The 17687-nt window shown below is 41.7% G+C and overlaps 1 protein-coding gene across 1 annotated transcript; it reads left to right on the forward strand.

The window, feature by feature from the left end:
* The first annotated feature begins 1287 nt into the window (after positions 1-1287).
* Positions 1288-15380, forward strand: LOC104687867 (protein-glutamine gamma-glutamyltransferase 6-like). Its single transcript, XM_010397127.3, has 13 exons — positions 1288-1431; positions 4136-4309; positions 4670-4903; positions 5412-5530; positions 6697-6825; positions 8028-8205; positions 9025-9160; positions 9543-9646; positions 10429-10671; positions 11219-11545; positions 12515-12672; positions 14383-14516; positions 14819-15380. The coding sequence occupies exons 1-13, from the start codon at positions 1425-1427 to the stop codon at positions 14970-14972; spliced, it is 2097 nt and encodes a 698-aa protein (XP_010395429.2). The 5' UTR covers positions 1288-1424; the 3' UTR covers positions 14973-15380.
* The last annotated feature ends 2307 nt before the right edge of the window (positions 15381-17687 follow it).

The raw sequence follows: 17687 nt of genomic DNA on the forward strand, positions 1-17687 counted from the left end.
GCTGAAAATTCTGAACCACAGAGCTGTCAGGAGTTATGGATATGGGCATTTTTGTGTGACAGGTGATAGTATTTCAGAGCCTGAGGGGTCCAGATATAATCACAGATTTTTACAGCAAAAAACCACAAAAGAAACCATAAAAAAACACTTTAGATTCCTTTTTTAAAAAACGTATTTAAACTGCAGGCAATTAATTTGCCTTTCTGGTTCCCAGCAATCTTGATATGAAAGTGGAAACAAAACAGAAAACAGAACTGAAAAAAAGACACAAGGCAGAAGGTAGAGGTGAGGAAAATAAGAGATCATCCCTTTTCCTGACACACCTCACTCCTCATTACAGTCCACTGGAAGTCCAGAGCAGTCTGCAACCTACTCTTGGGACAAATTGGCAGGACATGTTTTTAGATAAGCTGTGACACACGATGAGGGAGGAGAGGGCAGGAGGGAGCTGCAGGAGCAGAGAAGAGAGTGCCTGTAATTACAGTGGGCAGGGCTCACACCAGAAGAGCAGCTCTGTGGCTTCCTCCAGGGCCCAACCAACCTTGCCATGCAAAACATCTACTGAGAAACTGTGGGCATGTATTAAAATACGTGCATGTATTATGAACACCAAACTACAAAGAAAAATTATTAGAAGCAGAGGCAGCCATTAAACACTTCTCTTTACTTAACACAAGTTCCCAATCACAGCTGACTGCACAACAATGCCCCCTCCCCAGGACGTGTTGCTCCTTACAGAAGAAATGCAGATTATAGGTAATCATGTGAGAAACAGGTAATGAGAAGGAAGCATTATAGCAATGTTGTGGCAAAGACAGAACGAATTATATGCAGTTATGTGGAAGATCTTCAGACAGATCTGTCTTAAAAAAAAGAAAAGAAAAAGTGGGGAAAAAAAGCTACTGGCAGTAACAGTAATTATTATAAATCGACTTAGATCACTCACTCCATGTCCCACATAGCTGTGCTGTACTATAGGTGTATTTGTCTATACTTGCCCTCTGTACATACAGTCCCCAAAAACCTACACTGACACAAACAAAACCATCCAAAATTAAGTTGCTTCTGCCTACTTAATATTTCCTTCATTAGATCAAATTTGGGATGCTTTCCTCTCTAAAATACCAGAATACTGACTGCCATCTTTCCTCAGTCATTCACCAGTTTTACATAAGGATAATTGGAATCAAGATTGTGCAATTAAAGCAGTCATCAGTGGATGCTCACGTAGGATATCACTACAAAAACAGTAACTACCAACCACAAGTCACACCCAGCTTGTATAAACTCCAGCCCTTGTAGCCAAGTCCAGTCCTGAGCCTTTCATTGCTGGTGCTGGTGGAAGAGGATTTAGAATGTTCTTGCACACTTTTGTAACCATAACCTGAGCTACGCACAAGTGTGGAAAAGAAGAAAGAATCCTTATGGCAGGTAAGTTCATCCAGCCTGATGGCTCCAGACATCCCTCTTCCAATCCAGATGAGCAGTATTTACTGAGGAAACAAGATAAATTACGTCTAGCTGCTCTCTCAGGAGGCTTTGCTTTTTTAGGTTGTGTATTTATTGTTTTTTCTACTAAAACTGATTTTCTTTTTTCTTTTATTATCATGGGTCTTGAACATTTTTTTTCCAGTAACACAGAAAAGCAGAGTAAGAAAATATTTTTCTATCATATCAATTAACTGCTCTGTTCAGTGCTTCTGCAGCCATCTAATCACTGTTGGCTAGTGACTGGGGCATCAAACTGCTACATGGAAATCCCAGGCTCTAAGATCAAATGAAGTCTGGCCTCAGAGAGGTCACTTGGTGGCCTCTGGACTCCCAAGAGGGGCTCTGCCAGCCGAGTGCTCTTTGTCTGCATGGGATTGCACTCGCTGTGCTCACTGTGATGCTGACTGTAAAGATCTCAAGTTAGACACATATACCATGGAATACTCACACACAAACTCTATCTACAGTTTAGCCTAAAGAGGTTTTCCTGTTACAGCTTCATCTTTCAGTCAAGATCAAAGAGAACCCTGTGTGCACCATGATCAGCATCTTCAGCAGTGACCACTGGGCTTTTCCTTCTGAGCATGCTCCCAATGTCTGTCCAATACAGGATAGACACCCAAACAAATTTTTAGAAGTTTTGGCCAGTTGTACACTGACAGAATTCTAGAAAATAAGTTTTCCTAACAGGCACTGAAAGAAGAAAAAGAAATTATAAGACTGAAATTAAAACTGTGAAGATCAAAACAAGGATAAATTTGAGGTTCATGTGGACAAAAGACTGGCATCAAGCTTTACTGTACTCTTGCCCCATATACAGAACTTTTTTTCTGATCTCCTGCACATATTCTCTAGAAATGCTTGTGTAACCATGAACTTTGCAAGGCAAATCAAACTATTAATGCAGTAAATTGTTAGAGCAAACCAATGCTAGCCACTGCTTTCTTTATCTTTCCTACTTCTGCACACTTCCCCTCTACCTCTGTTGGACATCCTGTCTGCCTGTGACATTCTACTCTGACAGCCTTTAGCAGCACTGTTTAGGTCCTTTAACATCAGTGTGTCACTAATACCAAGCCCATGGCCATTAAATCCCCTATGCCATGAGATTTTTATTTGCAGGTGTGCAAAATCCTCTCAGTTTCCTGCAGCCCTGCACAACACGTGGTGCCACAGAGCCTGGGCATTCAGGATACACACAGATAAAGTGCAGCAAGGCAAACTGACTCCTTTTCAAACCCTGACCCCAAGTCAGTTTCCTTCAGAAACACCTTCTAAGTCACTCTTAAATTAGAGGACTTGATATTAGGAATGATGCTATCCATAGGTCCCTTTCAATTAAACATGTTTAAGCCAGGAAAATGAAGTGATGATGCAAGCGACACGCTTTCCAGGCATTTCACATCATGTGACTCAAACACCATGCTCCTGCCAGTGGAATTTTTGTCTCCAGATGACACATCTGAAGCAAGACCCTTAAATAAAAACACTCACACACGCTTATGCACACAGACTAGAGGAAAGTCACTTGCTTGAGGCCTTTACTGCAGCCTTGGAAATGCACGTTTCTTCCAAAAAGCTGAAGAATGAGTACAATTACACCTTTATCAAGCCTTCACAGAATGTAACTGCGTGCTGCAAACACAGCAGAAAACTCAAATCTCACCTTCTCTATTATTATAGTAGAATCCTATGGAATCTTTCAGATATGAGCCTCTTTCTTGGTTCAGTGAAATGATGGAAATGTTGCTTACAGCACCATTATTCTGCACAGGGTTAACAAGCTCTAGTCAGAGCAGCAAGTTTTCCTCAACTGAAACTCCTCTGGAATATCATACTCAGAAAGGGCACTTTCCAAACAGCTGTTTTCATAGGGGAATCTGCTTTTTTGTTTGTTTGTTTTTGTTTGTTGTTGTGGGGATTTTTTAATTTATCAGGGAGAGAGAAAGCTTGAAGCTTTTGTAATCTGAGCTTCAGTGCCCCATCTTCAACATTGGGCAACCTATCATGATACAATAGAGCAACCCATAGCACTGCCTCGAGATATGCCACTCCTCTGCTTGTAATCTTTTCCCAACAGAGTGTGAAATAACACCCAGCTTCAAGCTACAAGACTGTAAATTAATTGAGATACAAGATATGTGAGAAGATAACAAGCAAGTTCCACAGTAAAGATACCAACCTTCACTGTCAGGCAGTGTTTCCAGAATCAGCCTTGCGCTTCCTAATGAGAGTTTTAATACTTCTTTCTGTAAATCTGTAAAACACTATGGGAACTAGATATCACCACAGAAAAAGAGCAGGAACATGAGGAACAGAACAGTCTCTTCAGACTTTAACAAAGTCTTATCTACACACAAAAGATTTTGATTTTTTGTTTAACTCAAAGACGAATTCTCTGAATTTCAAATTTTTGAATGTTTTTTCTCTTTCTGAAAGAAACTGACAGAAAAGGTAGTTTAGTTGTTCATCTAACTCCCTGGATTTTTTTTTAATTTTTAATAACAATGGATTTTTCTTTTTCCCTATAGCACATAATGGCAGCTATACATAAATATAATAAAATTAGTACATTAGACACAATGAAAAGGTGTGCAAGTCGGAAGGACAATGTTTTTAATTAACATGTCTTGTGTCTTTCTAGCCCTAAAAATAGGAAAAGTCAACTGGCAATCCAAGCTAAATAAAGCTGCACATCACACCTCTGATTACAGCAGCACAGAAGTAATCTTGAGGAGAGGGCAGCCCTTCAACATCTCTCTGAACCTCAAAACAACAGTGCAATCTTGGGACAACTTCACCTTTATTGCAAGCACAGGTAATCTCCCCATGGCACTCATCTCATATCCAGGTTACGCCAGCTCCAAAATACTTGTGCCTTACAGGTCTACATGGCCCATTCTTGAAACATTAAGCTTTGTCCTGTTTCATTCAGGATTCATTGTCCTTTTAGACTTAGGAGTCTCCATTTTAAGGTTTGAGCTATACCTTAAGGCAAGAGGCAGGGTAATAATTAAAAGGAAGGCAGCAGCCACCCTCATTCCAAAACCATGGCTGTATCTCTGCTCCTAAGGACATCCCTGCAATACTTCACGTTATCTTCATTCTGGTCCCTGAACATAATTCACCTCTACCTCTCATAAACCACCATTCCCAGCTCATCCATTCTCTCTGGCAGGACCATCTCCATCCCAGCAGACCAAGGCCATATTTACCCTTTCTGAGGAGGGTGCCAGTGGCTGGAGTGCAACCCAAGAGCCCGGTGAGCCTCGCTGCCTGAACTTCACCATCCTCAGCCCAGCTGATGCTGTCATTGGGCGATACAAACTCAAACTCCAGGTCCTGGCTGGGAACAAGGTCTCTTCCAAAGTCCTGGGCCAGTTTGTGCTACTCTTCAATCCCTGGTGTCCAGGTATGCTCTGATATATCACATCCTTCAAATAACTCATTGTCTCAGCCTGGGTGTCACAGTGAAGTCTGTACTTGACAAACACAGATACAGAAAGCTGGTTTGTTGCTCAGCATCAAGGATCAAGTTTTTGTCCCTTCTTCAGTGCTGCAAGGCATCAAAGACCCAGACTCTTGCTTGTAGGATAAGAAATCAAAGGCAGTAAATAGTCCAAATATTCATCCTAGAATTTTTTTTCCTCTGGTTCTTGCATTCAGTTGTAAAACAAGTAACATGCACCAGGGAGACACATACTGAGCTTAGTGAAGGGACAGGAACACAGTCAGTTCCCCTGAAAGGAATTTCATGCCTATTTTACTCACTCTCTAAATGATTACAGATGTGTTGCAGGGAGTCCTAAGCCTGAATGCATGGGCAGTCTCACCTGTTCCCTAGAACTGCCCTCTGTTTAAGATTTTCAGTTACAGCAAAACAATTTCCCTCCAGCCATCATGTCTCGTTCTGCTTGTAGATGATGATGTCTACATGGCTGATGAAAAGGAGCGGCAGGAGTATGTTCTGAATGACAGTGGAATCATATTTCAGGGACTGGAGAAAGATATCCAACAAGAAGCTTGGAACTATGGACAGGTAAACAGCACCACCTCTTCCAGAACCTTCAGAATCAGAGCAGTGGGTAAATAGGCTCTGAGGGGAAAACCCCATTATGTCACAGTGTAAGAGCTCAATATTCTTCGCTCACTTCAGATTTTCTTGCAGATATGTATCTCACTTATCAATACATTACAGACAGCAGCATCAAGATCATCTTCCCTGTCTGGCATGTGCTAATACAGAAATTAAACAAACAAAGCATAATTTTAGTTTTCTGTTGCCTGTTACACAAACTGGTAAAACTGCACTTGTTTTTTTGGCCCTTGTAGAGAGCAAAGAAAGCCACTGGGTATTGCAAAGCCAATACATGTAAATATTTAAGCAATCTGTTCAGTAATGGGGCAGCAGACAGTAAAAGGATACCCCAAATGTACTCAACTGAAACAACTCATATTGGAATTTTTGAAAACCAGGTTGGTCCTCCAAGTGTAACTGCTGCAAACAGTCAGTCAGCCCATCTCCAGTCACACAGCCATCCTGCAACTCCCCAGGCCAGCCAGAACCTTTCCTGGCCACTTCATGGCCCCCAACTGCACCAGCATTTGCAGACAGCATTTCTATTGGTCCTCCTGATCCTGTGGCTGCTTTGACACTAATAAATGAAACAAGGCCAGAGTTCCTTTCAGAGGTCAAGGGCCGTCCTCACCTGGCCACATCTATCCAGCCAAGCACTGGGGCATTCTCTGGGCCCAAGCAGCATCTTGGTGACACTAATCCACAATAATTATTTTTGTGGGTTTCTTTCAGTTCAGATCACCTGATATGAGGTGGAGGCAGCCCACGAGAATAAAGCTTTCGTAACAGATGGGTACCTGAAGGGGCACGGCAGGATGTGGGAGGGTGTGACCCCTGCCGAGCCCGACCTGCACTGGTCTTGTCTGTGCCACCAGGCCATGTAATGCCCTCGTGAATGCCAGTGGCCACGGCCCCACACTGTGCTCACAGACATCTTTAAAATATTAAGGACACTTGGCAGCCTAATGGTTATATTTTCTCCTTGGCCCAATTTTCTTTAACAGTACAGAAAATGCCTCTATTCCCAGCATCTTCCATCATGCTAGGGGAAAGAAAATAGGTGGGGAGCTTGTCTTTGGGTTTACTTATGAAATTAGCCTCTGATATATTGCTTGTTTTGATTCCAGTTTGAAGAGGACATCCTTGACATCTCTCTGGCTATACTGGATCGGAGCCTGAACCACCGCGAGGACCCAGCTGTGGACGTCTCCAACCGGAACAGCCCTGTCTATGTCAGCAGGGTTATCAGTGCCATGGTAAAGTGATCCAGCACTTACAGATGGAAATACACCTACCAACAAAACCCCAACGCACACTCACGCCTGAGTATGAATTCCTCAATGTTTTATAGGCGTGGCCAAGCAAAAAATAGCTACAAAATAGGTTAAATGGATATTTATTCTTCTTCCCAAGAGTTTGCTCACGACTGAAGGAATGTTTCCAAGAACTTCTGAGGGACATTGAAACTCAGATGTATTTTCCTAACAGATTTTCAGTCCATTAGATCTTTTCACTAATTTGGAAAGCCTTTGTCTATTCTGAAATCACTTGCTAAGTTTTTCAAACACCAAAAGAAGCACGAAATATTTTGGAAAACCAGTGCTGTTTCGGCTGCATTTAATGTCTGAATTTAGCATTCTTCACTCAAAGGATATTTGTTCAGTGAGGCTTTTATGCATTTCCTGCAACAAATAGTTACAGCTTCTCAGCACACACCCATCCTCACAAACACATAAAGGCACAACTAAGCAGCTGAAAAGTTTGCCATTTTATAAATAATACATGCCTCACCACATTCCTTAGCTGAGATTCCTCCTTTATAGCTGTGATACCTTCCAGTCTTTTAGACAGCACTCAATTTAGGCATTCTCAGATTCAACATAAAGTAAACAACTCTTCTCAGATGTACAAAATTACTGTAAGTACAAATACTTAAGAAAAAAAATTTTAAAAGAACTTACTGCTTTCTGTATCACCACACACGACACTTAAAACAGGGCTCTACAATGGATGTGCACAAATATATGCAACCACATCTAACAAGTTTGGGCAAGCTATAAGTACTATCTGCACATTTTCACAGAAAAAATGGGTTTCTCAAGGCTTCCATATAAATCACTTTAGAATGTGAAGCAGCACTGAATGCATAGTCCAACAATGTAATAACATACAAGGAATGAGATCAACAGATGAAACAGAGAAAATGTAAACAGGTGTCAGTCAGTACATTTGGGACCACTTGTACTGAAAACAAGGCAGTTTTGAATCATCAGATTCTACAGTCTGCTCTGGGTTTGATCCAGTTCTGGCCCTTGAGCAGGCAAAATTCTAAGATTCAAATACTCTGTCCCACCACCCAGTCAATGAGAACAGTCGTACCCGCAGGGTCACTTTGAACTATTTCCCTCTCTCTTTTCCTGTAAATGCTTTAATTCTCTCATGAGAAGGACTCTTCCAGGTTAACAGCAATGATGAAAAAGGAGTAGTGGAAGGGAAGTGGAGTGGGAAGTACCGCTCAGGAACAAACCCCCTGCGATGGAGCGGGAGCGTGACCATCCTTCGGAAGTGGTACCGGGCCAGGTACAGACCAGTCCGGTACGGCCAGTGCTGGGTCTTTGCAGGAGTCACATGCACAGGTACACAGGGAGGGATGGAAATGACACCACAGAGGCAGCTCACCACCAGTTCTACAGTCTGAACTTTGTGACAATACTGTTGAAGCTGTTTCAGCTTTGACAGGGAGAGTGAAGAACCTCTGCTCTCCATGTATGAAGGGTTAATCTCTCTCTTCAGTTTACAGGTTGTAATAATGCACACCAGCTTTGTGAGTAATCAAACAAAAACCAAAGGGGTTTCCCAGGCTGAGCTGGTGAAAAGAGGAAGGTCTCCTGTTTCAAAGCTAGGATACAAAGAAAACCAGCACTCTTTTAAGTCCGTCTCCTCACAGTGCCAGTCTTCTACTACTGTGTCTTATCTGCTGGTGACACAAAAGCAAGTCACAGTTCTGAGGACCCATAAAGGGAGCTGCAAGCCAGGAAAAACATTTCATCCTAGCAGTGTCCAGTCAGAGCTGCTCTGAGACACAAGAGTCTCTCTGAGGAAAATACACAGGAAAATTGAGAGGTCTACCTCAGCAAGAGGAAAAAGAAGCAAGTAACAGAGGAACAAACAGAGAGAAAATGGGAGAAAGAACAGGATGAAAAATCAAAGATTAAAATAAATATGTGAATCTAACTCTTATTAAAAAGCACATGACAGCTCAGAATGTCATGTGAGTGGAAGTGTCTTCTAAGGAATTTTGCACAATGACTGTGACTTACATCCTATCTGGAGGGAAATTTCTAAGGGTTTGTTTCACCACTGAAAACATACAGTAGACTGTTTGACCAAGAAAAACACCTTCTAAATGACTGTAAAATAGGTTTACAGAACTTTTATGGTATTCTATATTGCAGTACTGAGATGCTTGGGAATACCTACTCGTGTTATTACAAACTTCAACTCTGCCCACGACAAGAATCTAAACCTGAGTGTTGATAAGTACATTGACATGTCTGGAAACACTCTACACTTGAGTGAAGACAGTGTGTGGTAAATATACATATATTTTTAATATTTCTTCCATTATATTCCCCACTAATTAAAATATCTAGAATCATGCTCCTGAAAAACCACCCAACCTCACACTCCCAGTGATATAAAACTCCACACCAGACGTTTGGCTTTTTGTTCTGGAATGTCCAGGATTGAATTATTGACTCTGAAATGAAGTATTTTCCTTCTAATATTTCTTTTTCATAACATCCCAACATTTCTCAGAGGTATAACACAAAAAGCTGGAAAAAGGGGGAAAGAGGTATTAATGTAAGGAGTACACCAGCTGCTCTCTCCACAGAGGAGTTATAATTCACACAGTTAACATTATTTCTTGCATTGTATGAATCAGATATTCAGTATTCTACCTCCTTTACAGGAATTTCCATGTCTGGAATGAAAGCTGGTTTGTTAGAAGAGATCTCGGCTCTTTTTATGATGGATGGCAGGTTCTGGATGCAACGCCCCAGGAAAAAAGCAAAGGTAACTCTGCTGTAAATATAAAAAACCTGTAGATAATGTTACTCCTAAAGATTGCCAGGGAAATTTCAGGACAATTCTCTTTTATATATTCCCTGTAGATGTAGCATTAATTTGGGTGCACAAGAAAAGCAATACCCACATCAATCTCCAGTAGGGAGCTTTTCTGTCAGCCTCTGGATTGCTGACCAGCATAGCAATTCTTCCTTTTTGAATTTCAATTCTCTGCCTCCACAAAAGCCAGCACATCTTAAGTTCACTGATCTCACACTTGCTTGTCTTAGGTGCTAACATCACACAGTCCCATTCCCCACCACTAGGTTTAACAAATTTAGTTCCCTGGTTCTTCTCAATGCACACACAGCACTGTTGATTCCCATCTCAAATCTGACTGTACTTCTGACTCGGCTCACATCCCTCACATCCTCTCCTCTCCTTTCACCTGACAGCTTTGCATGCAGCCTTGCAGCCTTTGGAGGGTGAGAACATTGCTCACAGCACACATCATCAGAAGCTTTAGCTCTCCCTAACAACCTCCTCTGCAGCCCCACCTTTTGATAGAAAGTGCATGTGGAATCTCTGGACGTGCTGTTACCATCTTACACAGACATGAAAACAGTGCACTTGACCCAAATGTCTTTGGCGTGGCTGCCTCTCCCTCCTGCTCTCAGCATGAGGATTTATGTTGTTTTACTTCTCCCAAATGTGTCTTTGCAGTGAGTGCCTCTCCCTCCTGCTGTCAGCATGAGGATTTATGTTGTTCAACTTCTCCCTGTCTAATACAGGTATCTATCAGTGTGGTCCTGCCTCCACCAGAGCCATTAAAGAAGGGGATGTGAACCTGGATTACGACAGCCCATTTGTGTTTGCAGCAGTGAATGCTGACTGTGTTACTTGGATTCGCTATAGCAAGAAAAGAAAAGAGAGAATTTATTCTAATACCAGGAAGATTGGAAAATTTATCAGCACCAAAGCAGTGGGCACCAACTCCCGTGTGGATGTCACTGCTAATTACAAATATCCAGAAGGTAAATTCCTTATTACAATAGTTTTGCCACTGATGATCAGGTGTGAAAAGAATTTAGGCCTCTGTTGGACTGAGCACTGACTCAATTTCTTTACTTCTTCTAGAGCCAAGTAATTGTGAATTTTCTTAGCGTTCCTTATGTGCTGATATTGATTCAATTGAAACAACAGCCATTCTGGAGAGCTGTTTGGGGAGAATTTCTGCAAAAGGTGTTATTCACCCTTCTCAGTTTCAGAGGAGATGGCAACTGCCCCAGCTGACACAGAACTGAGCTCTCCCAAGAATTACCTTTCTACTGCCCACAGCTTCTCAGAGGTGCCCATGAACAGCCACCTGGAGCTGATGGGCTGGTTTTACTTTCCAGCCTTCATGGCCACATACATTTATTTGCTTCTGTGCCAAAATTCACATTAAGGTTAGACCTCACTTTCTCCTCTTGAGTATCTTTGCACTTCTTGCTTCCCTAAATTGCTGAGATCAATCATGGCTCCACTGCACTATATCCAGTACATGCATGAGATCTCTGACCATGGTATCTTTCCAAGCAGGATCCTTGAAAGAAAGGCAGGTATACAAGAAAGCACTGAAGCTGCTTGGTGTGAGAAGACCTGGAAAAAGAACCAAAATTCCAAGACCCAGAAGAGGATTTTCAAGGGCACAGCCTGCACAAACCCCCAGTATCTCAGGGAAACTGCTCCTTGATGCATCTCCTGTAATTGGCCAAGACATCCTCCTTACCTTGACACTCAGAAACTTGATCTCAGATTTTCAGACCATAAAAGTTAAACTTAAGGCTTCAGCCATTCTCTACACCAGAAAACCCAAGGCAGAAATTTTGCAGTTGCATAGGTCTATTAAACTTGGATCTGAAGAAGGTAATTTTAATTTTATTACAACTTTTATTACTGAACAAGACATAGTTTTGGGTTGTGGTCAGATCACATGGAAATAAAGAATGGCTCAAGAAGTGTATGACCTGCAAACAGCTGGAGGTCAAGGCTATTCAGGGGAAAAGAAACACATATTTGCCCTGCCTTAGGCATTTGCTTTTGAGCACTGGCAAAAAGGAGACTGAGCAGGGTGACCTTTTGTCTGACCCAGCACAGCCATTACTGGTGCTACATTATGATCTATTTTGCTAAGAGAGAACAACTAAGAGACATACTCTGGAGATTAATGAGCTGCCAGCTGTCCATAAGCAAAGCACAAAGACTAAAGGGGGAAAGACAAGCCTATGACTTTCACAGAAGCACAACAGCAACCACCAACTGCAGGAAGAGCTGTGCCACCTGCAGAGAGTGGTCTCTGCCCTGCTTTTACAGGGACAGTGCTGAAAAATGAGACATAGCACAGATGAATAGAACTACCCTCTCAAGCTAATATGTAATGTGTTAGAACTCATTCCACAGTTCCAGTGGAAGAACCCTTTTCTCAGTATGCTGAGTTCCATTGCCTTCCTCACTGGCACAGAGACTCTGATTGTGCAAGGCACAGGCTGAACAGCTGCATCTGCAAGGGCATTTAAACCAACCCAACCTTCTCACTTCTGCCCTCTCTGCAAGAAAGGAGCAATAAATGCCCAGTTTCAGACAAATGAGAAAAACACCAGCAGGGACTGTCACATATATCCATCCTCAGATCTGTCCAGGTACCAAACTGTACCTCATCATTTAGTGTTTTATGTAAATACCATAAGCATCATTCCTGTCTGTTGGTGTCAGCACACACAAATGTGCAGCCCCAGGGTGATAGGAGCATTGCTCCTTAAAACACAGGTATCATACAGATAGCTGGTACTCAGAAAAAAAGAAGAGAGGGAAATTTTGTTTTTATTTCCATTCCAGTGAAAGAGATTTCTTTCAAGATCCTCTATTCCCAGTATAAAAACTCTCTGATGGATGACAGGAAGATCCTAGTGACTGCTGTGTGCCAAATCAAACAGGGAGCCTCGCTTCTAGTTGAGAAGGATATTGTACTGCAGGATCCTTTCCTCACCATAAAGGTAAAAGCTAGTCCCCTCTGTGACCCTTGAGAGATGTGCTGAGAAGAAGCAACTAGAATCCCTACTCTGTCTATTCCTCATGGGAAGGAGCATGGGAAGTGAAATCATGTCTGAGGGTGATTGGATCTTGTTGCTGTAGTAATAGGCCAACGAAATGGACAACAACAAATGAAATGAAATGAACTACACTAAAGAAAAGCAAATCTTTCCACGCCATAGCTGTGCTGGGATATTCTTGCCAGTGCTTGTTAACGTGGCACTGATAAAGTTCTCAGTGTTACAACAGCTACAAGGTAAGTTTACCTAAGGAGGGACAGGCAGAATAATACAGACAGATAAAGACATCTCATCCATATTTAGACCTCCCCTTTTGTTAGAAAAGTCTGATCAATATCTTCCAGTTTATTTAGGAAGACTGATTTTACCAAAGACATCTTCACTGACCAGTTGATAATGCCTGAGGCTGTAAGTCTCTCTATTACCAATATTCAAAGAAAGTTCTTTAACTGTATCAGGATAAGTGTCACTTTTCACCTTCTGCAACACTTCCCAAGTGATTAATTAGAACTGAAGGCTTTTTTTTTTACTTTTGACTGACTTTTGACAAATGTTTACAATGAATAAAAAGCAGTTCTTAGTCTAGAAGAAAGATCCTGCACTCTGTTTGTCCAGGGACAGTCCTGGCTTTGCATGGCCCATCACATCCACATAAACGAGCTGAACTGGTTTTGGACAGCACATTTAAATGCTGTATTGCACATGGGATCAAATGCTATCTGCTTATCTTACTGTAAATAACATAGAGGGAATATGGTAATGTGCAGAGTTTTTCAGGGCCTCCAGACTAGATTAGCTGTCCTGAACCACTCTGTCAGTAGCATACAAGAAAAGCAAGGTCACACAGAGGAGTAAAAAGTGTGGATTTTTGCAGGTCTGGCAATTTCTGAATACCAAGTTCTAGTGGGACTTTGTAAAAAGCCTCTGTGCTGTGTTATGCAAAAAACAGAGTCAGTTTATGTAGGGCAGGCACCTGGGTTATATTACTCCAATTCGGTGATGAAGTTTTAAGAAGCATTTATGTTTCTGTTGATTGAAACTTCTCTATAAACATGGAGACAGTAATAGAGAAATGCAATTGGGCTGATGGATCTCTCAATTACATTAACGAATATCACATTATTTACAAAGATGTACCAGATATACCAGTTCCACACTATCTCAGCCAAAATAAGGTAATGAATATGTTTATTTGCTAATTTGCATGCTTTTCCCTGAGACACCACAATTCACCTCTGTCTCACAACCTCCCATGCTCTCCAATCCTAAACCTTTCATTTAGCCTAGTTAAAGCTAATTTAAGGTGCCTCCAGTAGTTAGCCATATATGCCAAGTTAGTACTTGTATTCTCATGCTGTTCTCACTCTGATGAGTATCATATACTGTGTTATACCTGAAACCACAAACTGACCTAGTTAAGAAGGGGACTAAATGGTAGATTCTACAGCAGTTTGCTGATTCTTAGCCACACTGGATGCCTCATTCAAGTCTGAACTCTGTTGCCCAAAAACATGTACGTGAACTAGTTCCTGGCTCCTCCCTGTCCAGGTGATCCTAAAAGGGTAAGTGGTTTGCAATGGGAATAAAAGGAGAAAAGCATTAGGAAGACATGAGACTAATGGTGTGGCTGAGCAGAATGTTTTCTCTCTGTAGGTCCTTGGTCCAGCTGTAGTACACAGGCCTGTCAATGTGGAGGTCACATTTACCAACCCTCTGTCTGACGTGGTGACAGACTGTGTGCTGAGAGCTGAAGGCAGTGGCCTGCTCAAAGAGCAACTCCGAATCCAGTACGTAAATGCTTCTGGCTGGTAACTCATCCACTCTGGTGGGAAATCTGGAGTACCATTGGGATTTTTTAAAAAAGATTCTGTCAACCTCATGACTTTCATTTGCACCAACCTTGGACCAAATGCCACAATGTCAGTACTCTCCATACAGAAAATGGAGTATTTTGCACCTCTTTTGCCAAGATTTGAGTTACAGAATGCTCAGGGAGTGATGGCATACAGTCTTAAATTTGGGTACTCAGAAGAATACATTGCAAGAATTTTTCAGCTGCTTTAACTTACAAATGCATTCTCTCTTTTAGTGTGGAAAGAATGGCCCCTATGGAGACCTCAACAGTGCAATTTGAAATCTTTCCCTACAGGAGGGGCACCAGGCAGCTTCAGGTGGACTTGGTTTGCACCCATTTTTCAGACATTAAGGGATTTGTGATGCTTGATGTGGCTCCTGCTCAGTGATACAACCTGTACAACAGTTCAGTTTTGCCTGTTTATGAGGCTGGAGCAGTGTTCATGCATTATTATGACTGCAAGCACAGAAATGCAGATTACTCAGCCAAAATAAAGTGACGTAATATGAACGGAAACTAATAAAAAGGTACTACACACTGCACTGTAAAGACAGTGTCACCTTTCTCATTCCCTAGCCTGCTTTATGGGCCTTCACACATACAATTACTAGTAGAAATCATTATATAATTTAACTTGAAGGAGAGGATCAAGTGTGATGGTTTTCAGCATTAGAGCCTGTAGCAATAATAGCAGCTGGATTTCCAAGGAACGTAATTTAAAATCACTGGTTTTATAAGCTTCATGGAATGTAATTTAATTATCACAGAATAATAAAATAGTTTGATTTAGAAGGAATCTTAGAGCTCATCTTGTTTCAGCTCCCTGCCATGGGCAGGGGCACCTTCCACTATCCCAGGTTGCTCCAAGCCCCATCCAACCTGACCTTGGACACTGCCAGGGTTGGGCAGCCACAGCTTCTCTGGGCACCCTGTGCCAGGGACTCACCACCCTCTCAGGGAAGAATTTCTTCCTAACATCCAATCTAAACCTACCCTCCTTCAGCTTAAGGCCAGTGCCCCTTGTCCAGTCTCCCTATACCCTTGCGAAAAGTCCCTCTCCAGCCTCCTTGTAAGTCCCTTTTAGGCACAGGAGGGGGCTATAAGGTGTCCCTGAAACCTTCTCTTCTCCAGGCTTATATCCACTAAATATGTTTTATTCAGTAATAGACAAAGTACTATCCAAGTAGTTGATATAATTAAATTCTAGAATTAAATGTATCAGTTAATCTTATTGCTAGAAGGAAATACAGCAATAAGATACGGCAGTGTTACAAGAGAACTCTCTTCTGATGACTGGAAAAATGAGAAGCTACAAAAAGTACAAAAGCAGAAAAAGAAGGACGTCAGAAAGACATATGAAAATTCACAATTAACAGTCACTCATCCTCATACCACAAAGCTGCTTAAAGTAGATCATCGGTCATGAGGGAGCCATTGTGCCACCCATATCTAAATCCCTAATTGTCCATTCACTCCTTGCAAAGTTAACAAGCCAATATAGCAAAGACCTGAATGCTCCTAAGAGACAATTTGACTTTTTCCTCCTGACACTCAGTACTGTCCAGCAATGCAGGACCAATTTCCCCCAGAAAGAATGTCCCATGCACACAAACTGACCCTGTGACACAGATTAAACTGAGGACTCATTTAAATATTTCTTTGATTTAAAGCCAACAAAATCTTCAAAACATGTAAAGTCCTATTTTATTACATCAATTACAGCATTTTGCCACCCACACATATACTTACAGTGGATGTGGAAGCTTGGTAAAACTAGTCAGCCCAGAGAGACTGGAATGAAGGTTGAAAAGGACACACACACATACACACAGGAATTCAGATTTCTCCAGGCAAAGGAGAGGGGAATAGGTAGCTTTGTACCTATCAATTAAGTCTTGCAGGATCTTGGAGAGTCAGGGTATACACTCCTTCATTAGCCTCAGAAAAGGCCTTGAGGTAGTGGTGGTATTTCAGAAAATCTCATTAAATCTTGCAAGAATGCAGACTGACATTACATTTGACACACAGTACAGCCAAAACACTGAAATTCCTTCAGTATTCCTTCTCAAATACAATCCAGGCAATTGTTTAAGACAGTGTTTGTCACACAAGCTTGGAATGACCTCATCCTAATTAACTATCTGTAAAGGAAGCCTGCAGTTCAAAGGGGAACCAGCGCTGTAGAGCCTGTGCCAAGTTCCAAGCTTTGCAACACTCGTTGGGTTTTCACAGTGTCAGCATTTTCATCTGCCCTCAGCAACCACACCCAGCTCAGTTTGAGTGTGAAAATGCAGATCTGGCCAGTGCCATGCAGGAGAAACACATTCTTCCTGCATGAGAAGTGAGACAACTGTCCAATTACACTAATGAGTGTTACAGAGAAAAACATGTAAGTGCCCGAGGAAGGATTTAAATTGCTTTTGTCAAACCTACAATCTTTACACAGCCCTTGGTCAGAAGTCAATGGGAGTTGGTGGAGTAAAATATGGCTAATTGTCAGTATTTTTCTTTATAAATATGCAGTTTAAATGTGAGCATGCCCAAGAGGCTGACCCAGCCAGCCCTCATTCCAGTCTGATCACTCCAAAAACAAATCCACTGAGCACTCTCTGATATGACATACTCATACCACGAATTGGTCTTGAAAGACCCTGAAATCAGCCTCCAGGGTGGTGAATTTTTCTTCCCCATCAATCAAGCTTTTTGATTCAGATTAAAAAAAAGAAAATCAACCAGAAATAGCCAAAGTTGGTTATTTCAAATGACTTTGTTCTGCCACCAAAGCCTCACTGCTTTACCTCTTGGTTTGTCACTCTCCTGTACTGAATATGGAAGGCACTGCTTGCTATAAAAGACAAAACCCAATGCACAGTATAAGCATTTCTTATTGCTCTAAAGCAACAAGAAATTCCCCTCAAAAGGAAAATTCCTATCTAACTCATGGGTATTCCACGCCAGAGCTGGAAATGTAGACACAATAAAAGGGAAACTTGGGCGTATATAATTTTTGATCACTACACTCAGAAAGAGACCCAATTATTAAAGATGCTCACAAAACAGTTTAAGCTTCTATTTTTAAAGGTAATAAAGTTTTTATGGATTT

This window comes from Corvus cornix, chromosome 20, assembly GCF_000738735.6.
Source record: "Corvus cornix cornix isolate S_Up_H32 chromosome 20, ASM73873v5, whole genome shotgun sequence".
NCBI classification, from domain to species: Eukaryota; Metazoa; Chordata; class Aves; order Passeriformes; family Corvidae; genus Corvus; species Corvus cornix.

Excerpts from the sequence above, each read along its gene's own strand:
- LOC104687867 (XM_010397127.3), top strand. Across the intron at positions 4,904-5,411 it reads CTTCAATCCCTGGTGTCCAG|ATGATGATGTCTACATGGCT; the intron begins GTATGCTCTGAT and ends TTCTGCTTGTAG. Across the intron at positions 5,531-6,696 it reads AAGCTTGGAACTATGGACAG|TTTGAAGAGGACATCCTTGA; the intron begins GTAAACAGCACC and ends TTTTGATTCCAG.